Genomic DNA, 27,859 nt, shown 5'->3' with positions numbered 1-27,859 from the left:
GCGCTAGCTCCCGTAGGCCCGGTCTGTTGCTAACATCAAGGAGCTGTTTATGGAGCCGCCTCCCCGTGGACTGGCCTTCAGTGTCCCTATCTATTCTCCCTACGACCAAAGCTCCTGGGGCCTTCCCTCTAGGGTTGTCACCCTAGCTGGACCTGGTGAGCTTGTGCTGGGGAACGCTAACTCCAGCATTAAGCGCTCGCCGCCTCGGTCCTGAGGAGGGCAGTGCCGGGTACGGCCGCTCACTCCCAGCTCGGCGCTAACACGGTTAACCTTCAGCTCTTACAGCTGCCGTCGCTCCGCCTCTGCCAGTTCAATGTTTTATTGGTGAACGTGATCCGGGGCCTTCCAGGTCCCGCCAATCCAGATGTAGGAGAGGTAGGGTCAGGCGCGTGCCGCGAGACCCAGAGTGGACGGAGAGTAGGAGAGACCGAAAAGGCTGGGGGTGGGAGTAGCGGATTTGAAGCACTTGTTGGCCTACAGAGGTGTGGCAAGCAGAGCGCCTCAGAACTCAGGCGTACTGCCCGCCGCCCGAGCCCTGCGAGGGCCGATAGCGAGGGTGTGGCCCTTATCTGCACCCAGCAGAGCGCCGGCGGGGTACGGTCTTAGGACCTCGATCTCCTTCTCCCTCATTTTCTCTCATCCCTACCTATTGTGGGTGAGTCCTGGCCCCTGGACGGGGACCTCACTGTTCCACCAGCCCATCCGTGCACACTTAGTTTCCCCTAAAGCAGTGAGTGGCCGGGATAGAACGCAAAACCGGCGGGGCTTCTGGAGCGCAGGGTGTCCCCGGTCTGCCTGTCCATATCGCCCCCTTTCCCCCAGGTTTCCGCATGGGCCGGACCGTGGTCGTGCTGGGCGGAGGCATCAGCGGCTTGGCCGCCAGTTACCACCTGAGCCGGGCCCCCTGCCCCCCTAAGGTGAGTGCTCCACTTGTGCCAGAGGGAGCTTCATTTAATGCTCTTCCCATTTCCATCAAAAGCTAGATGGATCCTGGCCCTCTGAATGTGCCTCTTCCCCTCCCCTCCTGACCTCTCGCCGGCGGCTACAGGCGGTGCTGCAGTGTCTCTCCCTCTTGTCGCCAGGTGGTCCTAGTGGAGAGCAGTGAGCGTCTGGGAGGCTGGATTCGCTCCGTTCGAGGCCCGAATGGTGCTATCTTTGAGCTTGGACCTCGGGGAATTAGGCCAGCGGGAGCCCTAGGGGCCCGGACCTTGCTCCTGGTGAGAGGCTTGTGGGATGTCTAGGAGAGGTTGTGGAGGGGGCTTCCATTGGGGAATAGAGTTTAGGGGAGGAAGTATGTTTGGTGGGTCAGACCTTCCCTTAGTTTCTCCTCTTCTGAGGGCATGTGGAGAGCAGGTTTCTGAGCTTGGCTTGGATTCAGAAGTGCTGCCTGTCCGGGGAGACCACCCAGCTGCCCAGAACAGGTTCCTCTACGTGGGCGGTACCCTGCATGCCCTACCCACTGGCCTCAGGTAACACCAGCACCTCCGCTCCTTTTACTGTGCCCTCATCCTCATATGCCTTCCATTTCTTTCTTTTTTCTTTTCTTTTTTTTTTTTTTTTTTTTTTTTTTGAGACGGAGTATCGCTCTCGCCCAGGATGGAGTGCAATGGCGCGATCTTGGCTCACTGCAACTTCCGCCTTTCAGGTTCAAGCGATTCTCCTGCCTCAGCCTCCCGAGTAGCTGGGACTACAGGTGCCTACCACCACGTCTGGCTAGTTTTTGTATTTTTAGTAGAGATGGGGTTTCACCATATTGGCCAGGCTGGTCTTGAACTCCTGACCTTGTGATCCGCCCGCCTCGGCCTGCCAAAGTGCTGGGATTACAGGCGTGAGCCACCACGCCCGACCTGCCTTCCATTTCTTCATCTCCCTGTCAGCCTTCCCAGCAAAAGGAAGCCAAATGAGTGGAAATGACCCCAGCGCCTGGAGCTGGGGAGGTATGTCAGGAGCTTCCCCCTCACTATGCCTTTCTCCATGCAGGGGGCTACTCCGCCCTTCACCCCCCTTCTCCAAACCTCTGTTTTGGGCTGGGCTGAGGGAGCTGACCAAGCCCCGGGGCAAAGAGCCTGATGAGACTGTGCACAGTTTTGCCCAGCGCCGCCTTGGACCTGAGGTGACACTTGCCCAGAGACCCCAAACCTCTTCCCTCCTAAACCAGCTGCAGAGCTCCCTGTTCAAATCTACCACCTAGGGGCTCTTCTGTATCATTTGGGGATGCCCTCTTCTCTTCATACCACACCCCCTCATAATTCCCAAAACTCATTATTGGGAGTGAAGGCCTTCACTTCCATCCGTCACAGTGGGAATGTCCCCCAACCCAAACCCTATCCCACCCTCATTCCCTACCAAATAGGGGCTGTGGAAATCAGTCAGTGTAGATTATTTTTTGGCTCCTTAGTCCTAGTCTCACCCTTAAGGTGGCGTCTCTAGCCATGGACAGTCTCTGCCGTGGAGTGTTTGCAGGCAACAGCCGTGAGCTCAGCATCAGGTCCTGCTTTCCCAGTCTCTTCCAAGCTGAGCAAACCCATCGTTCCATATTACTGGGCCTGCTGCTGGGGGCAGGTGAGGGGGGATTGATTCAAAGGGTGAAAATATTAAGTACTGCCAAAGTGAGGGAGTGGGGACAAGGGGTGCTATTCAATGATTCTTTTTTTCTTTTTTGAGACGGAGTCTTGCTCTGCTGCCTAGGCTGGAGTGCAGTGGTGCAATCTCAGATCGGCTCGCTGCAACCTCCGCCTCCCAGATTCAAGCAATTCTCCTGCCTCAGCCTCTTAAGTAGCTGGGATTACAAACATGTGCCACCACTCCCAGCTAATCCTTGTATTTTTTTGTAGAGATGGAGTTTCACTATGTTGGCCAGGCTGGTCTCAAACTCCTGACCTCAAGTGATCCACCCGCCTCGGCCTCCTAAAGTGCTGGGATTACAGGTGTGAGCCACTGCATCCAGCCTCAATGATTCTTCTTTGCTTCCTCTGCAGGGCGGACCCCACAGCCAGACTCAGCACTCATTCGCCAGGCCTTGGCTGAGCGCTGGAGCCAGTGGTCACTTCGTGGAGGTCTAGAGATGTTGCCTCAGGCCCTTGAAACCCACCTGACTAGTAGGGGGGTCAGTGTTCTCAGAGGCCAGCCGGTCTGTGGGCTCAGCCTCCAGGCAGAAGGGCGCTGGAAGGTAGGGGAACCCCTGGAGTGTAATGAACCTGTCAGTGTTTCCATCTTTATCCAAGTGGCTTAACTAGGCCAGGGCCGATAGGACTGGAGTTCCTCATTGTTTTTGTGCCTTAGAAGCTACTTAGACATGGGCTACCCCAGAATCCTAGGCCCTATTTGTGAACCTTCCTCAAAGAGCCTATGCAAGTCTGTGGATAGAAGTAGTACTTATAAGTGGCTTAGAGATAGGGGAAAGAACCCAGCTTCACTGAACATTTCAGAACAGCCACACTGGCCTGTCTGGTCCACTTCCTGGAGTACACAGAGGAATGATTTTTTGTGAAGTCTACATAGTCACCCAATCTCTTCATCCTGGGTCAGTACACAGTCTCCCCGGCCACATGGGTGCCTGGGAAACAGAGTGAGGCACCAGAAGTCTCTTTTCACTCATCAAATTCTCATTTTCTGGGTCTCTCAAACGTTTTCATGCTCTCAGGTATCTCTAAGGGACAGCAGTCTGGAGGCTGACCACGTTATTAGTGCCATTCCAGCTTCAGGTAATGGAATAGCCACCTTCCCCTTCCCCAACCCCTACCAGTGAGAAGCAAAAGCTATACCTTCCTGGGTCAGCAGGACCACACCATGCCCCTGAACTGGTCATCTCTATGGGAGTCTAATCCTAAAGAGGACTGACAACTGTAATGGGAATGCCTTCTGAGTCAGGCCTCTGCCTGATCTCTAGTGCTCAGTGAGCTGCTCCCTGCTGAGGCTGCCCCTCTGGCTCGTGCCCTGAGTGCCATCACTGCAGTGTCTGTAGCTGTGGTGAATCTGCAGTACCAAGGAGCCCATCTGCCTGTCCAGGTATGATAAAGGGACGGAGAGGCTGGGCATGGTGGCTCACACCTGTAATCCCAGCATTTTGGGAGGCCGAGGTGGGCAGATAACAAGGTCAGGAGTTCGAGACCAGCCTGGCCAACATGGTGAAACCCCATCTCTACGAAAAATACAAAAATTAGCCAGGTGTGGTGGCTTGCACCTGTAATCTCAGCTACTCGGGAGGCTAAGGCAGGAGAATCGCTTGAACCCAGGAGGTGGAGGTTGCAGTGAGCTGAGATCTCGCCATTACACTCCAGCCTGGGTGACAGAGTGAGACTCTGTCCCCCCCGCCCCAAAAAAAAAACGGGAAGGAGAGACAGCCTCAGCTAGAGCCCTTTCCTTCTGACACATGAATGTCCTTCTCTCCAGGGATTTGGACATTTGGTGCCATCTTCAGAAGATCCAGGCGTCCTGGGAATCGTGTATGACTCAGTTGCTTTCCCTGAGCAGGACGGGAGCCCCCCTGGCCTCAGAGTGACTGTGAGGAGGAGGAAACTTTGCCTAGTGGCATTTCCAGAGGGCTCCTCTGTGCTCCAATGTAGGCAAGGCCAGACTGATCAGTGCTATATTCCCTCCTTAGGTGATGCTGGGAGGTTCCTGGTTACAGACACTGGAGGCTAGCGGCTGTGTCTTATCTCAGGAGCTGTTTCAACAGCGGGCCCAGGAAGCAGCTGCTACACAATTAGGACTGAAGGAGATGCCGAGCCACTGCTTGGTCCATCTACACAAGGTAAGTTGGGATAAACTTCCCTCAGCTCTCCACTGAAGGCCTTGAAGACAGAGACTGGAACATTTGTCACTGTATGTCAGCCAAGGCCTAGGACATCAATAATAAACTTTTCCCTGCATCCTCTCCTCTCTTCTCAGAACTGCATTCCCCAGTATACACTAGGTCACTGGCAAAAACTAGGTAAGTTGGGAAAACAGCTGGGCTGAGGAGGGCCAAGGACATCAGACCCCCAGCTAAAACATTCCTTTTATCCTTTCCTTCCAGAGTCAGCTAGGCAATTCCTGACTGCTCACAGGTTGCCCCTGACTCTGGCTGGAGCCTCCTATGAGGGAGTTGCTGTTAATGACTGTATAGAGAGTGGGCGCCAGGCAGCAGTCAGTGTCCTGGGCACAGAACCTAACAGCTGATCCCCAACTCTCACTCATGAAAATAAAAATTGCTGGAGCTTGGCTTGGTCTGGCTGTTCTATCACCTATAGGCATAAGAATGCGGGGCAGCAAAGAGGCAAACTGTGCCTGGGATGCAGAAAGCAGGAGCAGATGCGAGACAAAGTCCTTTATTAGAAAATATATCAAAATCCCAGCCCCCTGAGCCAGGACCAGAAGAGGGAGCTATTCCAGCATAGGCAGAAAATGCCCAGGGAGGGGCTTCTTTCACCAAACAACTTCCCGGGAACCATAAATAGAATAAATATTCACAGAGGTCCGAGGAGAAGCCAGATCACTCTTCTCTCCATGGAAGAGGGAGGGGCTTGGGGTCCAGCCCTGCTCCTACTCTAGGGGCAGGGACTCCTAGGAATCGTCACATAAAATCATGACATCAAGGATTCACAGTCATAAGCCCTACAGGAGACCCTAGAGAGAGGGACCCCTCAGGTCTACAGGAGCCCAGCTCCAGTCCAGCAGTGAGGGAGAGGCCCCTACCCCCTAGCACGGCACCAGAGTTCAGTTCCCTCACATCCCTCTGAGAACAGTGAGGAGCTGAGGGTGGGGAGAATACAACCCCATGAATTCGGTTTCATGATTAAGGTAGACAGGAAGGAGGAGTCAGTGTGAACCTCGGAGGGCTGTGTGGTTGGCAGTAGGTAGAGGCCCAGGCCTGGCTGGGGGCCGGCGTTGCAGCATCTCTTGACGGAAGGCTTGGGAGGAACCAGGTGGGTAACGCGGCCCAGAAGGAGCCCGAGGACCCCGAGGGTCAGTCCCAATGTCTGCTGTGATGTTGGTATAAAGAGGCCCCAGCTCTCGAGCCAGCAACTGGTATGTCAGTGAGTTCATCCCATCTTGCGTCCAGGAATTCTGGGTACGGACCAGGAGGTCAAATCTGAGGGTTAGAGGTTGGAGACTAAGACCCAGAAAGGAACAGCCAGAAATTTAGGGACCTTTAGGATTTTCCTGGCTAGGGGTACAGAACCCTGAGGATCCAGTAACAATTCCCCGGCAGTCCTTCCTTCTTCCTACCTGTGGGGATTTTCCTCATTGCCCTTATCTCCTCGGTGCTTCACCATCTTATAGTGTCCTACAGATGTGGGGGGCCGAGAAATCTTCATCCCAGCCAGGCGCACCCTATGGGAAAAGTGAGGGTATCATGGGGGATCCAGAGTAGAGAAAAGCAAGGAAGGGATTAAATGTTTCTGTACACAAAAAAAAACAACTATTACTTAGTAGGCAAAAGAAAAAAAAAGCCCAGGACAGAAGTCAAACAGAAAGAAGGAAATGGCTGAAGAGAATATAAAAGCTGGATGTATCCAAATCCTCAGGGCCCAGTGCCAGTCACCCTAGGGCCTTTAAACAGTTGGCAACCTATTCCCTTGGCTTCCTAAAGGGCTCCTAGGAGCTGCCCTTGCAGTCTAGGAAGGACGCAGAGAGAGGCCATTCTGTCAAAAGAATAAGAAAAGACTGGGAGTTGCTGAGAATCTTAGTTAGAATAGTGACTGAGCTACCCCAGCTTCTCTCCCACATCCCCCATGTTAAGAAAAAGGTAGGCCAGGTGCAGTGGCTCACACCTGCAATCCTAGCACTTTTGGATGCCAAGGCAGAAGGATCACTTGAGGCCAGGAGTTCAAGACCAGCCTGGGAAAATAATGGGACCTTGTCTCTAGAGAAAAAGAAAAAAAAAAAAAAAAGGAAGAAAGAAAAGAAAAGGGTAGAACCAGGTAATCAGGACCTTAAAAGAAACAAACTCCACTTCTGACACACAGAAGCATGGAGTGCAGATGGCCTGGGAAGGAACTAGAAGAATACTTATGTATATTTACAATTCACTGGGTATTTCACACACATACAGAGGATGAGAATTCACAGAGATGTCATCACAGAGGACACAGGGGGAATGGAGGCAATTGGTCCTGCATACCAAGCCCAAATATTCATACCACAGACATGAAATTGGGTCAGCTGAGGCTGAAGGTCAGAATGTTTCACATGCTAAAAATGAGTTGGCCCTGTGCCAATGGCACAGGCCTTTTACAAAGCGATTCTGGGAACATGGAGCAGAGCCCCTCTCTCCTAACCCCATAGGAAGTGGCCTGGCTGGAACCCCAGCAGAAGGCAAGACTAAGCTGTCTCTGGGCCCCTTTCCAGTTCTGGAATCCGACGATACTATTTCCTATTGATCTTATGTCCTCTCCCAAGAACAAACTAACCAGGAGACTGAAGGATGACACAATGGGCAGTAGCATGCAAGCCTGACCTGGGTATCCTAAAAAGACTAAGGGAAAGGAATGGGCTCAGTGCAGGACCAGGGAGCTAAAGGTTAGTGTTGAAGGGCTATGGTCAAAGGTGCTCTTAGAGGACAGGGATCCAAACTGGGGTCAGGAGGGAGGAAGTGGCAGGAAGTCTGACCTGGTAGCAATGTCATCATCCTCACCACCCCAGCCCCAGTATTCATTGGGGAAGCCATTCATCTTCAGGTACTGGTCAGGAGTAAGCGCCGAGACTCCTCCGAAGTACTGGGGGTACGGGAGGCTAGGGAGAGAAAGATCCTTGCATACCCCGAGTCTTCTGGGGACACATCCCCAACCACAATCCGCTTGGCTCTCCTCCTTCCACAGGATAGTAGGCTTCCCTGTTTCCCAGTACCCTTCCATGCCCTCTACCTGTATCCAAACTTGTTCATAGCAACGGCAATATGGCGGGGTCCCCGGGGGTCACACACATACAGATTGTGGTCATTTTCTGGCAAGAGGTCCACATCGTGCAAGAACAGGCAGTCCCACTCTTCATCACGCAGGGCCTCTCGCACCCCAACGTTCAACAGTTTTGCCCTGTTAAATGTTCCATTTCCAGCCTGGAAGATAATGGAGGGGAACCAGACTATGTCTGTAGGTGGCACGGAGAAAAGGGGGCTAAAGAATAAAAGTGAAGGCCGGGCGCGGTGGCTTACGCCTGTAATCCCAGTACTTTGGGAGGCCAAGGCGGGCAGATCACAAGGTCAGGAGATTGAGACCACCCTGGCTAACACGGTAAAACCCCATCTCTACTAAAAATACAAAAAATTAGCTGGGCGTGGTGGTACACGCCTGTAGTCCCAGCTACTCAGGAGGCTGAGGCAGGAGAATGGCGTAAAACCCGGGAGGTGGAGCTTGCAGTCAGCCGAGATCGTGCCACTGCACTCCAGCCTGGGGGACAGAGTGAGATCTCAAAAAAAAAAAAAAAAGAAAAAAAAGAATAAAAGTGAAAAGAGGGAAATCAAAGTGGGGTGGAGGGCAAGGAGAATGAAAAAGAAAGACTATCTTTTTCATTTTTCCACTTAGTCATTTGACAAATCTTGCTTGTGTATTGGTATGGACCTGATACTTAGATGCTGCTGTCTAACATTTAATCCTGACAATTGGCAACCAACAATGGTGTGGTGTGGAACAGATGGTATATTAGTTATCTTTTGCTCTTTCCTCATGTTAGATGTTTAAGTATCTTGCTCACAGTCATACATGTAACAAGTGACGGAACTAGAATTTTAGCCCTATTGTGTCCAATTCCAACTCTGCACAAGCCATTCAATAAAGAAAAAATCACAGAAGAGTGTAGGACAGTGGGAATAACCTAAGCAGATTAAGGAAAAGTATGGGACTAACAAAGTTGGAAGAGCAGTGCCAGGTGCTTCTCCACACTCTAACAGTCTGGCCTTCTTAAAATTATTCTAGGGACCCATTAGATGAAAGTGAAGTGGCATGTGCTTGAGGCTTTCTTAGAAGAAAGTCAGTCAAAATGAGGTGGAGATTGGGGGTACCTGGTGGATGACATAGATGCCATAAGCAAGCTGCTGGCGCTGCAAGAAGGGGTGCAGGTGGTAGAGCAGCAGGCGCAGGTGGTGCTCCCGGGCACGATGAGGCACAATGATGGCTGTTCGGGAGCGGGGCTCACAACCTGCAGGGCGGTACCGGCCCCCTGGTTCTACCCGGGGATTCCGCTCCACAATCTCTGCCAGTGATGGCACTGGGCTAAAGGACACCGACACAGGACCCACTGTTGGGAAGGAATGGCAAGTAGAGGGATCAGAGGGGCAAAGAGAAAAGAATCAAACTAGGGTCTGGGAATACCTCTGACACTGGCAGTCTGGTTCTGGGGCTTAGTTCTCAGGGCTCACTCAGAAATCTCACATGCCTTGGATTACCTATCACTGGGACAGCTCTACAAAGGCTGGAAGGTGCAGGATCCTTACCTAGCCTTCTCTTCTTATTTTAGGGTTGCCTAACTTTCTCCTGTCTTACAGGGTTGGAAGCTATAGTTGAAGGCTGGAGAGACTTGCAACTAATTAAACCAGGGCTCATCTACAAGGAAAACAATTCCTAGCCTGGGGCAGGAAGAGCCCATAAAGAGGCAAGCAGTAGAAAGTGGAAACCCAATAGTCTAGTCTAAACTCCAAATTCAGAGTCTACTCTATCTCAACCTCAGCCTACCTGCAGCCTCAGCCTACCTATCCTCTTCTAAGTTCCACTTCTGCCACTCCATGCCTCCCTATCCCCAAGCCTCCGTCTCCGCACCTTGTCCTTCCTTTCACCACCTCCTTCCTCCTGCACTTACCTAAGAGAGGAGATCGTTCTGGACAGTAGGGCAGACCTTGAGGAGCTGGAGGACCCCCTGGGGCCCCAGGCAGGTGACTGAGGTTACTGTAGACATCACGAGGGTGAGAATAGTCAAATGTCGGCCCCTGATCTCGGCCAAATAGGGCACTGAGACTTCGGAAGCCCCCCAGTGACAGGTACATCATGACAGCCAGCTGGGAGCCCACAAGCAGGGCCAGCGTGCAAGGCCGCTCCAGCAGCCTCCGCAACATCCTGGGGGTGAGATCTAGGGAGGGAGAGGGGAATTCTGGGGGTAGGCAGGAAGAGAGCAAGCCAGCAGAGAGGTCAGTAGGTAGGGTTGAAGGTGATGCCAGGGGTAAAGAGGAAAAAGCAGAAAACAAAGTCACAGAAGGGAGCACACAGGTGCACAGTCACGCAAGGAAACAGAATGTAACCACCAGTAACCCTACCACCTGTCACTTCAGCCCAAGTTTCGCTCTCCTCTACCTCCCCCCAAACCACTCCCACCATCTACTGTCCTCACCCCCAAAAATGTTTACATCATTCAAATCTCATGTTCATTTCAGAAAGTCTCTAGAGAACCCCTCTTCCAATTTTAGAAGGGAAGAGATAGACTCACCTAGGTTCAAGCTGTCTTCTTAGGGATCATGGGGGCTCCAGGGGGTCCCGGGGGTACAGAGATGTGAGGCATTATCTAAAATTGGAAATGTCACAGAGGGCAGAGAAAGGCTCCATCCAGCACTCCAGCAGCGAATCTGGGACCAGCTGGAACAGAAGTGGTAAAGGATAACTAGCTACCTGCACCGCCAGAGATCAGGATCAGGGTGAAGCTGGTTTCCCAGCAGGCGAAGTGAAGGAAAGTGGTTGGAAACGAAGAGGAGGAGCAGGAGATGGTAGGTCCCTCGCCTGTCTCCCGTGCTACCCTGGAATGATAAGTGTCAGGTTCATACTTAACCACCCCCGTACCCCCACCCCAACAGGACAGATTGGGGAGTGGGGACAGGACAGCTAATGGAAACATTGTTTTCCCCCAGACCAAGAACCAGTTGAAGTGGCGACAGAGTCATGACAGGACCGTGGAGTGGCCTAAGGAGTACCCAGGGCGAAGTAGGAAACAGGCTCCTTCTATTCTTCATGTGCCTGGGTGCCAACTCCTCAGGTGCAGGGACCGTGACCACCTGGGGGCTGTAAGCGAACAGCCCCGGAGCTCGGCGGAGAGTAGGGTGGGGGTGGCGTCCTCTACCTTTTCTACCTTTCCCCTCTTCTAGCGGGGGTGGGGAGGAGGGTTACTGCTGAAGAGAAAGGGAGAGGGAGAGCAGAGGCAGAGACAGTCAGGGGTGGCTGGAAGGGCTCACCTTGAGGGGCGTGGTCCGCGCTGTGGAGGGGGTTAAAACCCAGCTCTTTCGGAGCACGCCCATCCTATCCCAGTCTCTTGCTTTTGCCCTACCTACTAGCAACGTGAGCCCGCCCGGCCCCCGTCCATACTTCCACCTAGGACCCCGTCCCTGCTCAGGCTCGTCTCCAGGCGTTACCCAAAACTTCTCACTCTCTCGAATGCCCAAACCTTTATCCCAGGCCTCCGTGTCGACGCGTTCCCAGCGCACATACCTGGTCTTTTGCTGCCTGTCGTCACCGCCACCCCAACAGCCGGGCAGGCATCGCTGCCGCCATCTTGGAAGCGGGCGCTGCGGGGGCGGGGTCTCGCGTCATGGGGCGGGACCTCGGGGCGGAGCCACCCGGGCTGACTAGGCACCCGGTCCCAGACACCGCGTGGCCGGGGGCTTGTGAGGGAGCAGCGCCTGAGCCTGCCCACCTGGAACGCGTTGTAGGCGACCCCCTGGGGAGCGGGTGCGAGGGTTCAACTCCACTACGCAGACTGCTAGTGGGATTTCATTTCCTGCCCCTCAGATTTGTAAAAGCAGAAGCTCAAGCCCTTCATTTTCCTCTGGGCCGAGACTGATCAGGAGGCTAGTGAGCCGGTTTCTGGTGCTCCGCTGACCTCGTCATCACCTTGTGGTTGGCTGAGCCCTCTCCCAGTGTGTCAGTGGCACCCCCTGCAGCCTAGTGCCACTTAGTATCAATTGTTCCTTACGCAGGCTACAGCGTTGCGGACCGCTCTAGCGCATTTTTGTATTCCCGTTGTATCCCGCAGGCCTGGAAATAAAAAGCGATTAGTTAATAAAACAATGAAACATTGAAGGTGGAGGGAAAGACAGCGTCTTCTTTAAAGTCAAGTGATGTTTCCCCAGATATTAGAGTAAAATGGATGCTCCGTTAACATGCAATATGTTTACCTTACGACAAACACTACCCCCTAGCATATTGTGTTCCTTAGAAGCAGATGTTCACGCTGAAGAAGCAATCAGAGACTTGAATAACTCACAGAATCTGCCCCAAAAAGCCCATGGTCTTGTGTATCTTGTATGGAGGGAGGGATGTAAACAATATAACGTGATAAATATGCTGGCCTAGAAGTGGCAACTCATTCATACGTGGAGATTCTAGAAAGGCTTCCCAGAAGTGATGGCTAATGGGAAACCTGAAGGACTTTAAAGCATATCCTTCTGCTTTAAAGATTCTGTTTTCATGGGAGTTATTTTACAATTCATGTAGGTAACTGATCTGTATGCAAATTCTATCCTGTCTGGTAGAGGTTCAATTAACCTGCTGTTCCCCACACTGTGGGGAAAAAAAGCAGTTTTGGCGTCCATTTTCATATTCATTTCTGTTTTCCTGATCCATAAATATGTCCGTTCTCTAGATTTTCTCTTGTATTAATTATAACATCTGCTAGTTTCTTCATGAGTTAGGTAAAATAAACACGTGTTCATTTTTTTCTTAATTTCTTTTTTCTTTACTTTTTTTTTTTTTGAGAGGGAGTCTCCCTCCTGTTGCCCAGGCTGGAGTGCAATGGCGCTATCTCGGCTCACCGCGACCTCTGCCTCAGCCTTCCTCAGTAGCTGGGATTACAGGCATGTGCCACCACACCCGGCTAATTTTGTATGTTTAGTAGAGACAGGGTTTCTCTGTGTTGGTCAGGCTGGTCTGGAACTCCCGACCTCAGGTGATCCACCCGCCTCGGCCTCCCAAAGTGCTGGGATTACAGGTGTGAGCCACCACGCCCGGCCTTTTTCTTTACTTTTTTTTTTTTAATTTAAAAATTTGTGACAGGGTCTCACTCTGTCACCCAGGCTGGAGTGCAGTGGCAAGATCACAGCTCACTGCAGCCTCAACCTCCTAGGCTCAAGGGATCCTCCCACCTCAGACCCGCGAGTAGCTGAGTAGCTGGGACAACAGCACATCCAGCTAATTGTATTTTTTGAAGACACAGAGTTTTACCATGTTGTCCAGGTTGGTCTCCAACTCCTGGGCTCAAACTATCTGCCCACCTTGGCTTCCCAAAGCGCTGGGATTACAGGCGTCAGCCACAGCATCAGGCCTCTTAATTTTATTTCTCTTTTTCCTTCCTTCCTTCCTTCCTTCCTTCCCTCCCTCCTTCCTCCCTCCCTCCGTCCCTTCCCTTCCTTCTTTTTTTTCCTTTCCTTTCCTTTTTTTTTTTTTTTTTCCCAAATACCCAGTCTTCAAGGAGAATTTTTTTTTTTTTTGAGTCGGAGTCTTGCTCTGTCACCCAGGCTAGAGTGCAGTGGTGCGATCTGAGCTCACTGCAACCTCCGCCTCCCGGATTCAAGCGATTCTCCTGCCTCAGCCTACCGAGTAGTTGGGATTACAGGCTCCCGCCACCAAACCCGGCTAATTTTTGTATTTTAGTGGAGACGGGATTTCACCATCTTGGCCAGGCTGGTCTTGAACTCCTGACCTCATGATCCACCTACCTTAGCCTCCCAAAGTGCTGGGATTATAGGCATGAGCCACTGCACCCGGCCTATGTGTTCATTTTTATGTTGGTATTGACAAAGACCATCTCCTTAACCAAACTTTCAACAGGCTCCTCTAAGGCCTCTTTTTGGCTAGGTCTTGTCCTTATGTGCTGTCTTGGGCCTGCCTAGCCAGTTATAGCAAGAATCCTGCCAAGTCAGTTTAGGGATAATTCCCTGCCCGCTTCTCCACCCTTGATAGCTGATCTATCTGATCACCCTCACCTGCCTTCAGGAAAGATCCTGTTAGGTCAGTTTAGCAAGAATCCTCCTAGCCTTAATGTAATTTTCCTTCCATCCACTGACTCTGATTCTGCTCATTGACTATCGCAATAGTCTTCCTTACTGTTTTAACAAGTGTCAGAATAATTTTTTCTTCAACAGTTTAAGGGTCATAATTTTACCTTCTTCTGAAAATTACCTTTTTTTTTTTTTTTTTGAGACAGAGTTTTGCTCTTGTTGCCCAGGCTGGAGTGCAATGGCACCATCTTGGCTCACCGCAACCTCCGCCTCCTGGGTTCAGCCAATTCTCCTGCCTCAGCCTCCCGAGTAGCTGGGATTACAGGCATGCGCCACCACACCCAGCTAGAAAATTAACTTTTAACAGATGAATAGTGTTCCAAGCAGAGGAAACCATAAGTGCAAAATTCTGGAAATGAGGAAGAAATTAGGGAGTTTGGGAAATTAAAACTGGGCCCGCAAGGCTGGACAGTAGAGTGAAGGGAATGTTGAGATATGAGACTGGAGAGGTAAACAAATGCCAAATAATGAAGGACTCCACAAACCATGCTAAAAGAGTTTGGGTCTTATCCAGAGGGCAAGAAGAAGGCATTAAAGTGCTGTAAATAGAGAGTGCTATGATCAGAACTTTAGGAAATGTGGAGCACTAATTGAAGTAGTCAAGACCGGAGGCAGGGAGCCTATTTAGAAAGTTACTGCAGAAATCCAGGAATAAGATGAAGCTCATGCAGAATAGGTAATACCCGTGGGACTGGAGGGAAGAAAGTAACTTTGGGAACTTTCAGGAGGCAAACAGGACTTGAAGATTGACTGGATGTGCCAAGTTAGGGAATTGGACTCCAAGAGGACACCCAGATTTCTAATTTGGACCACTGGGTGGTGCCATTTAATGAGAAACAAAACTTAGGAAGAAGCACATTTTGGGGAAGGGGTAGAGATGACAAACTTTAGACATAATGAGTTTGAGGTGCCTGTGAAGGCTCAAAATGAGATAATGCTGGGTTTAAATACAATACCAACTTTGAAACCCATTGGCTGTGTACTGAGCAATACACTCTGGATTTCATCTGTAAAATGAACTCTAGCCTTAAGGGGTTTTGTGATCATTAGAACTATGGAAAACTTTTGAGCACAAATAGAAGCCAAGACAAAGCCTTGATTTTTTTTATTATAATTTTTTTTTTTTGAAGAGACAGTCTCACTATGTTGCCCAGGCTGGTCTCAAACTCCTGGGTTGAAGTGATCCTCCCGCTGTGGCCTCCCAAACTTGATTTTTTGTTTGTTTTATTTTTTTATTATTATTTTTAGCTTCTGATATAGTATAACTCAAAAAGCCTTGATTTTTTAAGAATATCACTGTGTAGTGGAAAAGACAGACTTAAACAGATCATTGAAATGTGGTTCTTGGCCTGGCATCATGGCTCACGCCTGTAATCCCAACACTTTGGGAGGCCCAGTTAGGTGGATCAGTTGAGTTCAGGAGTTTAAGATCAGCCTGGGCGATATGGCAAAATTCCCTTCCAAGAAAAATACAAAAATTAGCTGGGCATGGTGGCTCACAGCTGTAGTTCCAGCTACTCACGGGGCTGAGGTGGGAGGATCACTTGAACCCAGGAGTTCAAGGCTGCAGTGAGCTGATTGCACCACTGCACTACTCCAGCCTGAGTGATAGAGCCAGATCCTGTCTCAAAGAAGAAAGAAAGAGAGAAAGAGAGAAAATGTGGTTCTCCCAGAGGACCCTTCCTTTGAGCCTCTGCTCCTCCATCGCGTTCTGTCTTACAGGACTGACCCTCACTTTCTTTTTTTTTTTTTGGGATGGAGTTTCTCTCTTGTTGCCCAGGCTGGAGTGCAACAGCATGATCTGCAGCTCACCGCAACCTCCGCCTCCTGGGTTCAAGTGACTCTCCTGCCTCAGCCTCCCAAGTAGCTGGGATTACAGGCATGTGCTACCACGCCCGGCTAATTTTGTATTTTTAGTAGAGACGGGGTTTCTCCATGTTGGTCAGGGTGGTCTCAAACTGCTAACCTCAGGTGATCTGCCCACCTCGGCCTCCCAAAGTGGTGGGATTACAGGCTTGAGCCACTGCGCCCAGCCTTCACTTTCTATCTCCTTCTGTATCTAACCATCTTCTTTTTTAGAGTCAGAGACTCACTCTGTCACCCAGGCTGGAGTGCAATGGCATGATTATGGCCCACTGCAGCCTTGAACTCCTGGGTTAAGGTGATCCTCCTGCCTCAACCTCTCAAGTAGCTAGGACTACAGGTGTGTACCTAGCTAATTTAGTTTTTTGTGGAGACGGAGTCTCACTCTGTTGCCCAGGCTGGTCTTGAATTCCTGGCCTTAAGTGAGCCTCCTGTGAGCCACCACAAAGGCCTATCTACTATCTTCTGGCCATTCCCTTACATTAATTTGTAAGCTCCCTGTTTTCAAGAACCTTCCCTTCTGCTCTGTCTCACCCTGGCCACACCCTGGACTTAGTCATCACCTAGAACTGTTATGTTTCTGAAAACTTAAATTTTAACATGCTGGTTTCCACCACAACATCCTGTCTTTCTATATTCTGAATAAATCCTGGGGCCCACACTGGCCCAGTCATGGCACATAATACAATAGAAGAAACCCAGTTTAGTAATCAAAAACTAATTTAAATCTCTACTTAATTTCTCAAGGAAATATCAGAGACAGGGGAAAGGGGCAGTGGATTAGGAGCACATTTTAATGGACAGCCCAATGTCTTTAAAATCCTCTGTCTCGGCTGAGCGCAGAGACTCATGCCTGTAATCCCAGCGCTTTGGGAGGCCGAGGCAGGTGGATCACCTGAGGTCAGGAGTTCGAGACCAGCCTGACCAACATGGTGAAACCCTGTCTCTACTAAAAATACAAAAATTAGCCGGGTGTGGCAGCACACACTTGTAATTCCAGCTACTCGGGAGGCTGAGACAAGAGAATTGCTTAAACCTGGGAGGTGGAGATGGCGCCACTGCACTCCAGACTGGAAAACAGAGTGAGACTCTGTTGCAAAAAAAAAAAATATTCCTCTCCCTCTTCCATTCAACATTTTCTACTTGGATGTTATTTCTTCCCAAAACTATCCCTTCCAACTCCCCTCAGCCCACACTGTTGTTCCAGATCTCTCTCCCACTCAGCTCTTTCTCTTACCATATTATCCTCCAGTTTCTGGTTTTCTGGTTTGTTCTCTTTACCTCTTTACCTCACTTTGGTTTGTATAACATAGAAGAACCTGAACCTGACCTAGCAAACAGAAATCATGCCCCCCTGACACCCTCCCACCATCCATGGGTTCCCTGCAGTCTTACAGCTTTCTTTTTTTTTTTTTTGGAAACAAGTTCTCATTCTGTCACCCAGGCTGGAGTGCAGTGGCACAATCACAGCTCACTGCAGCCTCCACCTCCTGAGTTCAAGTGATCCTCCCACCTCAGCCCCCGCCCCATTCCCTGAGTAGCTAGGACTACAGGCGTGCACAAGCACACCTGGCTAATTTTTTTTTTTTTTTTTTTTTTGAGATGGAGTCTTGCTCTGATGCCCAGGCTAGAGTGCAGTGGCATGATCTTGGCTCACTGCCACCTCTGCCTCCCAGGTTCAAGCAATTCTTCTGCCTCAGCCTCCCAAGTAGCTGGGATTACAGGCGCGCCCACCACCGTGCTGGCTAAATTTTGTATTTTTAGTAGCTATGGGGTTTCATCTTCTATCTACTAGGCTGGTCTCAAACTCCTGGTCTGGTCTCGAACCAGAGACCAGATTCCCAAACCAGGCTGATCTTGAACTCTGACCTCATGATCCACCCGCCTCGGCCTCCCAAAGTGCTGGGATTACAGGCATGAGCCACTGCACCCTGCCTTTTTTTGTATTTTTTGTAGAGACCAGGTTTCATCATGTCCCCCAGGCTGGTCTTGAACTTTTGGCCTCAAGTGATCCTCCCACCTTGGCCTCCCAAAGTACTGGGACTACAGGTATGGGTCACTGTGCCCAGCCTTACTGCTCACTTCTAGAAGGAGAGACAGGCACCTCCTCCAGAAACACTTCTGTGGCCTCATATTCTGTGCTAGGTGCCCCTCCTTGATCATGGCACCTATCACAGAAGTCTGAAATTTTTGTCCTACTTGACTGTCTCAGCCACCAGATTGTGAACTCTGAGGATTAGGACCATGTCTTTCCTTTTATCATCCCTTCAATGTAAGCCAGAACTTTTTGCACAAATTTACAAAATGGCCCTTAGATCTGACCTAGACAGTTCCTTGATATAACTGTTTTCTCACGTGAATGCAGGGGTTAGAAGTCAGGGAGCAGACAAAGGAAGAGATATAAGGAAAGGAGAACTGGCCTTTATTGACCACTTACTAAAAGCCAGACACAGTGCCAAACATTTACATCATCATATTATTAAGTCTGGACCTCTCTATAAGGCAGGTAATAGTACAAACATTTTGTAGGTAAGGAAACTGAGGTTTACAGAGATCAAGTAATTAAGGTTGCATCATTACATGTAAGTAAGTAGCAAGGCTTAGATTCAATTTGACTCCAAAAATCCATGTCCTTTCCACATGCTGTGGAATGTTTACAATGTTTACAACCCATTGGCTTATTTATTGAACAAATAAATGGGATAAACAGTCAATTCTCAATGCACGATTAGGTCAATTAATATCTTTTACTCTTCAGATCCATTTTCAGGTGAAAATTCTTACATTTTCCACTCCCTACTACTTATTTGCATCTATATTATCTACAGAATGTGTTGGCCAGGCACCCTGGCTCACACCTGTAATCCCAGCACTTTGGGAGGCCGAGGCAGGCAGATCACTTGAGCCCGGGAGTTCAAGACCAGCCTGGGCAACATGGAAAACCCCGTCTCTATACTAAAAATACAAAAAATTAGCCGGGCATGGTGGTGCATACCTGTAATCCCAGCTACTTGGCAGGCTGAGGCAGGAGAATCACTTGAACCTGGGAGGTGGAGGTTGCAGTGAGCCGAGATCACGCCATTGCACTCTAGCCTGGGTGACAGAATGAGAATCTGTCTTAAAAAAAGAAAAAAAAGAAGAAAAAGAAAGGCGGGGGAGGAGGGGGGAGGGATAGCATTAGGAGATATACCTAATGCTAAATGACGAGTTAATGGGTGCAGCACACCAGCATGGCACATGTATACATATGTAACTAACCTGCACATTGTGCACATGTACCCTAAAACTTAAAGTATAATAATAATAAAATAAATTAAAAAAAAAAAGAGAGAATGTGCTAGTGTGTCTCTGTGAAGTTGGATGTGTGTATGTCAATGTGTCACTGTTGGTGTGGGTGTATGGTGCCTGTTTGTTGTCCCAAGACTGTGAGGGATACTTAATCTACTTCCTCCCCTCCCTTTCCTTCCTAATGCTACTTAAGTACCCTGGGTCTGTCCCCATGTAAGATCCTGCCTGGGGAAGTTGTTCAGTGTTGTTGCTCCCCCGCCTTCCCTGACCCCCCTCTTTCTGAGCATTTTTAGCACTCGTGGTTTCCTCCAGCTGTCATCTGGTTTCTCGTGGTGCCAATGATTTTGGCTTGGCCCCAGCAACAGTCAATGGGGAAGGTACTCAATTGGTTCACAAACATCCTCTCAGCCAATAAAATGTTAATACATTGAAATCCACTTTCTTCTCCCTTCCTCCCCCACAAGACCTGACCAATGAGATGCTAGTTTTGTCACTTACTGCCAATCTGGTATTTTAGAAAACAAAATACTGTAATACTGTATGAAGATTACAGAAATGAAACTAGAGATGGAATAGAAGTGTAAATGCCGATTCCACAGCACCCTCCAGGAACCCTGGCTGTCCCACCTCCATTACAAAAATAGTGGCTGGACAAATGTCCAGATTTCCTCTGTTTGAACCACAGAAGCAGAGAATCTCAGGGGCAGAAGGGACTTTAGGAAATTGGCCCAACTTATTGCTTCAACTTCCTCCCCCACCTCAAACACATACTCATGCACAACACTTGCCATCTCATAAAATGGTTGTCCAAACTCTTCTTGAACTTCTCTAGGGACAGGGTTCTAATCCCTTGTCATTCAATGCCTTTTCTTTTTCCATTTCCTCTTTTCATCTCCAGGACCAGATACTTGAATTGTTTCAGTGCCTCCTTACTTCCTGTTATTACTGTTTCTGTTCCTCCTTATATATCTACACCCCAGCTCAGGCCCATGAGGGCAATAAGTAGGCAGATGGGAAACAGAGCTCACTGTGGCTCTTACAGGGAGATATGTGCCCCCCCACAACCCCATCCCTAGCAAGAACTTGTTGGACTCCTATTAGGTAAAGCCTACCTACAATCTGGGTCTTGGAGGTGTGGTAAGGCAGAGACCGTTCCAGAAAAGGGTCAGGCCTTGCCTGGGATTGAGGGCTGAGATGCCCATCACTTCTCTTCGATGAGCTAGCTCTCTCTGCCCCTCTTTCACTCTAGCTCCTGCTTACTTACCCAATCACAGAGGTGGCCCCTAAGCTCAGTCTCATTTTCAGAAAAACTTACTTATGCCAGTGAGAACCCTACTTGGTGAGCGAAGGGCTTTCTCTTAAAATAACAGGCAGAAAAGTGATTTAAAAGTGAATCTACACCTGTAGTCCAAGCTACTCAGGAGGCTGAGGTGGGAGGATTACTCGAGCCCAGGAGTTCAAGGCTGTAGTAAGTTATGATGGTGCCACTGCACTCCAACCTGAGCCACAGAGCGAGACTGTCTCAAAAGAAAAGGCCAGGCATGGTGGTTCACACTGGTCATCCCAACACTTTGGGAGATCGAGGTGGGAAGATCCCTTGAGGCCAGGAGTTCAAGACCAGCCTGGGCAATATGATAAGACCTCGTCTCAACCAAAAAAAAAAAAGTAAATTAGCTGGGTGTGGTAGCTCGTGCCTGTAGTCCTAGGTACTCAGGAGGTTGAGGTGGGAGGGTTGCTTGAGCCTGAGAGTTCAAGGCTGCAGTGAGCCAAGATCACACCACTGTACTCCCGCCTGGTCAACAAAGGGAGACCCTATCTCAAAAAAAAAAGTGTATCTCCATGAACATTAAAGGAAAGTGAGAAGGGCTATCATGATGACCTGTTCTCCAGGGCCCAGCCCAAGGTAGCCCTCCATAACTCTCATAGTCCATTCAGTTCAGGGCTCATTAGGCTCTTATCTTCTAGTCCCTTTTACTGTCCCATTGCTTCTGTTTGCGGGGAAGGTGGAGTGGGAGCAGTATACAACCTCCCCTGCCCAGAATGCAGTGTGAACCCCTTTAGGACAGTCGTATATATTGTTTGTATTTGTACTTTACATCTACTTATCACAGAACTTTGCTCATTGTACCATCAACTCATAGTATCAAGGTCCATAAACATACTATCTGTGGTCTCATTTTGCAAACTAGATGAAACGAGTAAAGATCACTATTGTCTTGTCTCCATCTTCTTCAGCCTGGTTAGTAGGAGGACCACAGGAAGGGCCAGGGGGCCAATCCTAGCAGGGAGAACTGTGTTTACTGGAGAGAAGAGAGTGTGGGCAGTCTTTTCTCATTGCTGCAGAGGAAGCAGGCGCTGTGCTGGCTGGTGTAGAGTACAGGGTGCTGTATAAGGCACTGCCTGGTACAGAACTTGATTAGCAAAGCCCAGATCCAGTAAGCATAGCACATATAACCACTACAACCTCCGCGGCCTGCCTCAACCCCATAGTCCCAGCTTCACATTCCAAGCAGTATTTGGCATCCCAGCTAGGGGCTGCTATGGCAGAGTGAAGTGCCTTTGGTTCCCCCATTCTTCACTCTTCCACCTCAACCTCAGGGTCTTCTTTACCTATAGTTTCTCCCACAACCCCACATCCAGTACCTTCCCCAATCCCTAGCAGTCCTGCGTCTGCCTCTCAAAACTCCAAATTCTTGCAGGGTCTACCTACCACCCTTGCCCATCCCTGTTCCATCCATGACACATAGAGGACTGCCCAAGTTCTTTTTTTTTTTTTTTTTTTTTTTGAGATGGAGTCTCACTCTATCGCCCAGACTGGAGTGCAGTGGTGCAATTTCGGCTCACTGCAACCTCCACCTCCCAGGTTCAAGCGATCCTCCTGCCTCAGCCTCATGAGTAGCTGGGACTATACGCGCTTGCCACCACACCTGGCTAATTTTTTGTATTTTTTTTTAGTAGAGATGGGGTTTCACCATGTTGGCCTGGCTGGTTTTGAACCTCAGCCTCCCAAAGTGCTGAGATTACAGGTGTGAGCCACCATGCCTGGCCCTTTTTTTTTTTTTTTTTTTTTTTTTGAGTTGGTGTTTTGGTCTCTCACCCAGGCTGGAGTATAGTGGCATGATCGTAGCTCACCATAGCCTCGAAATCGTGGGCTCAAGCAGTCCTCCTATTTTAGCCTCCCAAGTAGCTGGGACTACAGGTGCCACCACGCCCGGCTAATTTTTCAATCTTTTTTTTTTTTTTGGTAGAGATGGAATCTTTCTATGTTGCCCAGGTTGGTCCCAACCTCCTGGCCTCAAGCAATCCTCCTGCCAAAGTACTGGGATTACAGGTGTGAGCCATCTCATCCAGCCCAAAATTCTTTCTCAAGCAAAGGCGCCTTGCCCAGAGGGGAAAATGCAGATGTTTTATTCCCTCCCTCTCCTCAGGCATCAGGTATTCTGCCATTTTGGGGCACCTGGCTCCCTTACCTCAGATCCTTTTCCAGGTTATTCTTTTTGCCTTCTTGCCTATTTCCTGCCAAACCATATCCTGTTTTTGTTTTTGTTTTTGTATCGAGACGAGTCTCACTCTGTCTCCCAGGCTGGAGTGCAGTGGCGCAATCTTGACTCACTGTAAGCTCTGCCTCCCGGGTGCAAGTCATTCTCCTGCCTCAGTCTCCCAAGTAGCTGGGACTATAGGCACCTGTCACCATGCCCGGCTAATATATATATATATATATATTTTTTTTTTGTATTTTTAGTAGACACGGGGTTTCACTGTGGTAGCCAGGATGGTCGGTCTCAATCTCCTGACCTCGTGATCCGCCCATCTCGGCCTCCCAAAGTGCTGGGATTACAGGCATGAGCCACCGTGCCCGATTATTTTTGTTTTATGAAATTTTATTCTAATCTCACATCTTCTAGGCATTCTGCTGGGTTTACACTGGCAGATTCTGGAGACTCCGTTCCATCTTCAGGTAGTCACAGGGGTAACCTCTCACATGGCCATGACTATAACCTTTACTGTTTTGAAAATATTCTAGCATTTGTTCCCAGAACAACTCTGTGGGAGTAGATACTGTTAGTCCCATATGAGCAATCTAAGGCTCAGCATCAGTGACTTACCCAACACCACCCAGCTAATAAGACGCCGAGCCCCAAATCGAATCCAGACCCGCTGGCTCCCACTCCAGTGCTCTTTCTACTGTTGTGAAACCCAGACCCCTCAACTATCGCCCTTATTACTAAGCACTCATTTGTGTTGATACAGTTGTTCTTGTTATTTGTTCTTGTTATCCTGCACCTTCATGTTCTTGTCAATTGTATTTGTAGCCACGTGCTTACTATGTTTCCTTCCTGTGATTGGGAACCTCCAGAGGTGAGGGATGGAATTTTCCTTTCTCTGTTGGTCCCTCAGAACCCAGGATAGGGGTCTGCCAACCAAAGGAACGGACCCTGAGGATAAAGGCAGGCACCATGGTTGTGGATCTTTGCCACCTTCAAGTGCATATGGAGAGTGGATGTGGACAGAAATTTGATAACAGTAAGTAACAGCAGCTGCTATTTGTTGAGCACTTACTAGATGCTGAGCGTTATGCTAGTTCTTTATTTACATTATTTAATCCTCACAACAAACTTCTAAGGGAGGTATTATTATTGGCAAATGAGAAATCTAATGCTCAGAGACATGGAGTTAGGATGCAACCACATCTGTCTGACTCCAAAAGGATCACATAAATAGCAGAATTCAATTTAAAAAATATGTACTGGGCGTGGTGGCTCACACCTGTAATCCCAGCACTTTGGGAGGCCGAGGCAGGTCGATTACCTGAGGTCAGGAGTTCAAGAGCAGCCTGGCCAACATGGTGAAACCCTGTCTCTACTAAAAATACAAAAATTAGTTGGGCGTGGCCAGGCGCGGTGGCTCACGCCTGTAATCCCAGCACTTTGGGAGATGAAGGCGAGTGGATCACCTGAGGTCAGGAGTTCGAGACCAGCCTGGCCAACATGGTGAAACCCCGTCTCTACTAAAAATACAAAAATTAGCCGGGCGTGGTGGTAGGTGCCTATAATCTCAGCTACTCGGGAGGCTGAGGCAGGAGAATTGCTGGAACCCAGGTGGCGAAGGTTGCAGTGAGCTGAAATCATTCCAGCCCTGGTGACAACAGCGAGACTCTGTCTCCAAACAAAACAAAACAAAAATTAGCCGGGCGTGGTGGCAGGAGCCTGTAATCCCAGCTACTCAGGAGGCTGAGGCATGAGAATCACTTGAACCCGGGAGGCGGAGGACGCAGTGAGCCGAGATTGTGCCATTGCACTCCAGCCTGGGCGACAGAGCGAGATTCTGTCTCAAAAAAAAAAAAAAAAAGAAAGAAAGAAAGAAAGAAAAAAAGATAATCCCTCACTCCCTGAAGGCCCACCCTACCCTTGACTTTTCTTTTCCCAAAAAATAAAATTCAGGAAGAGGAAAGCAGAACAGGTTGTACCTCATACATAAGCACACACACATTTTCACACACACACACACGCATACACACACCACTTATACCTATCACCACCACCCTGGATTTCCTAGCCCCAGGGTGAGGGCTATGAGGGGTCAGGGGTCAGGTTCCCCAGGACCCTAGTCCTTGTCCCCTTCCCTGGTGCTAAATAAAAGTGAATAAATACTAAATAAATACAACTGGGGCCCAGGCCCACCCTGCCTTCCCCCTCCCTCCTGTGACCCGCAGGGCAGAGGGGGCAGTTTAGATGGAGGGCTGTCTGTCAGCCCCTTCCATCCACTAACCCATCACTGCCTCCCAGGGCAGGAAACCAGGGCAGGGCCAGCCTGCGCATTAGGGCAGAGAGGAGGGGCAGGTCTCACGCCCACAGCCCCTCCCCACTGAGTCTTAGCATGAGGCAGCAACAGAAGCTCTCTCTTTCTCCCAGCTAAGTCCGAGGCCCCGGTGCCCAGAAAGGGCAGCCGGGATAGTGAGGTTATTTCCTGCCCGCCCAGGGGCGCCGCCGAAGGATCTCCAGAATCTGTGCTCTTCGGTGCAGCCAGTCCTGGGGAGTGGGGCGTGGCGTTGAAGGGGTCGGCCGGGGCACGAAGAAGCTGTATCGGAGGCGTGCGTCCTGGGGGTTGCCAGCCACTAGGACTTGCAGTGTCAAAGGCTGGGCCAGTGGCCCGTGGCCTGACAGTGTCTCTGAGGCTGCAGTGGCCCCGCTGTAGCGCAAGCTGACTGCCCCAGGCAGTACCACATCTGTGGGGGAGGGCATCAGCGTGTATTCACCATTGAGGGCATAGGAGCCATCTGGCAGCTTCAGGGCCAAGTAGATGCTCCGGTGGCCAGGGTTTCCCTGCTGCCGCACAAGAATGTGGGTGGCCCCCGCGGGGATAGTGACCACATCGTTGTATCCGTACCTGTGTGGAAGGAGTAGATGGGGAGCTCAGGATCACCTGAATCCCCTCAGCCTTCTGAGCTGTGCTTATGTGACTGTATGTGTGTACATGTGTGTAGATGGCTGTCACCCAATCCTATGTGAGCTGTTCCGTCTGGATCAGAGCTACATGCACATGTGCCCTACTGCCTCTTATCTCTGGACCTTTACACCCACTGCCCCCTTATTGAGTTGCCCTTCCAAGCCCCACTTCCTTGGTACCTGTCTAATTCCTACCCTCCTTCTGAGACTCAGCTCAGAGGTCACCTCCAAGGAAGCCTTCCCTGATGCCCACAAGGGCACTCACAACACCCTGTTGCGACTTCGGATGAATACATGGGAAACCGCACTGCAGCTGCCTACTCGTCTATCTCCCGCTAGACTGTGAGCTCTTTGAGAGTGGAAACAGTGCTGAGTTCCCCTCTGCATCACAAGGACCCAGAATGTCCAGGAAGGTAGAGGGAGGAATGATGGTGAAAGAACCTGAATTTCCTGAAGGAGCCTGACTGCTTGCTGCAACCAGAACCGTCCCCTCCGCACACCATGCACTTGTCAAACTTCTTCTTGGAGCCAATGATGCGATCACAGCCAGCATGGATGCATCGGCCCTGGACACAGACCGAGGAGCTGTCCGGGGAACAGGGGGTCCCATCTACCACCTGAGGAAAAGAGAAAGAACAATGCTGAAGGTTCCTCCTAAGTCAAAAGGGGTTGGTAAATCAAACGAGACCCATGTCCCATCAGGGAAGCAATGTCGTCAGAAAAGTTGGATGAAGTAGGGGATGTAGATGGGTGAGTGCCAGCCACCATGTGGGTGATAATCATAACAATAATAATTATTATCACATATAACATCTAGCCAGCATTTTCAGAGCACTGAGTATGAATCAGGCAGCATGCTAAGTGTTTTATAAACACAAACGTAAATCTCACCACCACTATTTGAGGTTTTTAGGGATGGAACGTTGAGGTTTAGAAAAGCTAAAGAATCTGTCCAAAAGCCACACAAATGGCAAGCAGAGGAGCCAAGATGGGAAGTGCAGTCTGTCTGGTCCCAGCACCAAGCCCTAAACCTTGATGGCACTGTCCCTAAATGGACGCTAGAGGGCAGCCAGCCTGTAGAAATTCTCAGGTTGGGGCGAAGGGAGCAAAATGCTGCTGGGGCTTGTTTTTCTTTGTGCAGCCTTCAACCCACCACCCTATCACAGAGAGGGAGTGTAGGGACTTCAGTCATCTCCAGGAGGCCTGTCCATTGAGGGACTGGCTGTCCAGGAGCTGAATGAAACCACCACTATAATTTGACAGAGGAGCCCATGGAAGAGGGGTGAAGGACTTGCCCCAAAGGCCACACATTCGATTCTCACCAAATGCAGCACTAGAAGATGGGGAGTCAGAGGAAAAGAAGCCACGGGAAATAGGATAGGCTAGAGGGACCTATTGGCCACATATCTGGAGTCTGGGGCTCGTTTTCCTGATACCCAGGTACAGATAAGTCTGAGTGGAATCCTGGACTGGGCTGGTGTGGCTGTAGGAACAGGGTTACTTTGGGTGATCTTTGTCATCAGAAAGCAGAGGGAGCACTGGGGGTGTGTGTGACCATAGACAGGGCCTGGGAGTGTCCTGACCCTCACCCGTGGCTCCAGCACATAGTAGTAGCCCAGTGCCCGGGCCTGGCAGGTGAGTTTGCACTGGTCCTGGGGGGCCACGCCTGTGTAGCGAGGAACCCAGTCCATGGGCCCTGGGAAGCTCTTGAAGAGGTCGGTGCGGTGGTTGTAGGCAGCACACTGCTCCTCGCGGAAGGTCAGGGCTGGAGGGGTAAAACAGTCAGAGCCCCTCCTTCCTTCCTCACATCACCCCACATCCCTCCACCCAACCCCTGAGAACTCTAGACAGCACAGCTCTGCTCTTCCCTGCAGACGGCCAAGGACAATTCCCAGAGGTTAAAGGCACTCCCCACAGCAGCAGGGGAATCAACACCCCCTTGGTCTTGCACTCAAGGGACAGTCCTTCCTGCTCTACTGTCCCCTCCCAAGGGCTCCCATCCCCCCTACTCCTCACCTGAGCCAGTTGGGCAGTCCTCAGTGTTGCAGGAGCGGAAGCGGGTACGGCGGCCCTCACAGTACTTGCCACCATTCCGGGGGACAGGCCTCGTGCAGTCTCGGGAGGAGAACTGGACACCACCCCCACAGGTCCGAGAGCAGTCACCCCATGGTCCCCAAGGACCCCAGCCACCAGCCTGTGGAATCTGCAAAGGCACAGAATGGAAGTGGGGCATAAGTGAACTCTCTCCCGGGCTTAAGGCCAGTCCCCACACCCCCGGGCCCTTTACCCCACCCCTGCCCTAGGATCTCAC

At 50.3% G+C, this 27,859-nt stretch overlaps 3 protein-coding genes across 29 annotated transcripts in view; 1 reads left to right on the top strand and 2 right to left on the bottom strand.

Annotated features, from left to right (window-relative positions):
- Positions 1-17: 17 nt before the first annotated feature.
- Positions 18-11,972, top strand: PPOX (protoporphyrinogen oxidase). 15 transcript variants are annotated; one of them, XM_003811840.5, is made up of 14 exons: positions 18-155; positions 277-655; positions 823-917; positions 1,083-1,217; positions 1,354-1,469; positions 1,981-2,113; positions 2,418-2,562; positions 2,979-3,169; positions 3,644-3,704; positions 3,890-4,008; positions 4,393-4,503; positions 4,604-4,753; positions 4,891-4,933; positions 5,018-5,202. In XM_003811840.5, the coding sequence occupies exons 3-14, from the start codon at positions 831-833 to the stop codon at positions 5,158-5,160; spliced, it is 1,434 nt and encodes a 477-aa protein (XP_003811888.3). In that variant the 5' UTR covers positions 18-155; positions 277-655; positions 823-830; the 3' UTR covers positions 5,161-5,202. The 15 variants fall into 15 exon arrangements, with proteins under 15 accessions (XP_003811888.3, XP_034794690.2, XP_063460297.1 ...); XM_034938799.3 differs by lacking the exons at positions 18-155; positions 4,891-4,933; positions 5,018-5,202 and adding exons at positions 10,811-10,963; positions 11,352-11,972 and having other exon boundaries at positions 376-594; XM_063604227.1 differs by lacking the exons at positions 18-155; positions 4,891-4,933; positions 5,018-5,202 and adding exons at positions 10,811-10,963; positions 11,352-11,972 and having other exon boundaries at positions 376-730.
- On the bottom strand, positions 5,294-11,517 carry B4GALT3 (beta-1,4-galactosyltransferase 3). 12 transcript variants are annotated; one of them, XM_055112431.2, is made up of 10 exons: positions 11,385-11,493; positions 10,874-11,068; positions 10,575-10,699; positions 10,396-10,470; positions 9,775-10,062; positions 8,981-9,216; positions 7,848-8,038; positions 7,594-7,716; positions 6,211-6,315; positions 5,294-6,073 (listed from the first exon to the last, which is right to left on the bottom strand). In XM_055112431.2, the coding sequence occupies exons 5-10, from the start codon at positions 10,025-10,027 to the stop codon at positions 5,800-5,802; spliced, it is 1,182 nt and encodes a 393-aa protein (XP_054968406.2). In that variant the 5' UTR covers positions 10,028-10,062; positions 10,396-10,470; positions 10,575-10,699; positions 10,874-11,068; positions 11,385-11,493; the 3' UTR covers positions 5,294-5,799. The 12 variants fall into 12 exon arrangements, with proteins under 12 accessions (XP_054968406.2, XP_054968416.2, XP_063460324.1 ...); XM_055112441.2 differs by having other exon boundaries at positions 9,775-10,041; XM_063604254.1 differs by having other exon boundaries at positions 11,020-11,068; positions 11,385-11,485.
- Positions 11,973-18,213: 6,241 nt separating the features above from the next.
- ADAMTS4 (ADAM metallopeptidase with thrombospondin type 1 motif 4) overlaps positions 18,214-27,859 on the bottom strand; it is a 15,099-nt gene continuing 5,453 nt past the window's right edge. Inside the window, exons 6-9 of one of the 2 annotated variants that reach the window (XM_024929801.4) lie at positions 27,565-27,751; positions 27,138-27,313; positions 25,990-26,165; positions 18,214-25,328 (exon numbers count right to left, since the gene is read on the bottom strand). In XM_024929801.4, coding sequence (XP_024785569.1) covers positions 24,875-25,328; positions 25,990-26,165; positions 27,138-27,313; positions 27,565-27,751 — 993 coding nt within the window. In that variant the 3' untranslated portion in view covers positions 18,214-24,874. Of the gene's footprint in view, positions 25,490-25,989; positions 26,166-27,137; positions 27,314-27,564; positions 27,752-27,859 lie in introns of both variants that reach the window. The other variant, XM_003811836.7, reaches the window with a different exon arrangement.

Source organism: Pan paniscus, chromosome 1 (assembly GCF_029289425.2).
Source record: "Pan paniscus chromosome 1, NHGRI_mPanPan1-v2.0_pri, whole genome shotgun sequence".
NCBI classification, from domain to species: Eukaryota; Metazoa; Chordata; class Mammalia; order Primates; family Hominidae; genus Pan; species Pan paniscus.
This window is presented reverse-complemented; position numbering and strand designations above follow the sequence as displayed.

Excerpts from the sequence above, each read along its gene's own strand:
- PPOX (XM_034938799.3), top strand. The coding sequence starts at position 831 with ATGGGCCGGACCGTGGTCGTGCTGGGCGGAGGCATCAGCGGCTTGGCC. Across the intron at positions 2,114-2,417 it reads AGCGCCGCCTTGGACCTGAG|GTGGCGTCTCTAGCCATGGA; the intron begins GTGACACTTGCC and ends CTCACCCTTAAG. Across the intron at positions 2,563-2,978 it reads GGGCCTGCTGCTGGGGGCAG|GGCGGACCCCACAGCCAGAC; the intron begins GTGAGGGGGGAT and ends CTTCCTCTGCAG.
- B4GALT3 (XM_008964228.5), bottom strand. The coding sequence starts at position 10,027 with ATGTTGCGGAGGCTGCTGGAGCGGCCTTGCACGCTGGCCCTGCTTGTG. Across the intron at positions 8,039-8,980 it reads GCATCTATGTCATCCACCAG|GCTGGAAATGGAACATTTAA; the intron begins GTACCCCCAATC and ends ATTATCTTCCAG. Across the intron at positions 6,074-6,210 it reads AATGAGGAAAATCCCCACAG|ATTTGACCTCCTGGTCCGTA; the intron begins GTAGGAAGAAGG and ends TCTAACCCTCAG.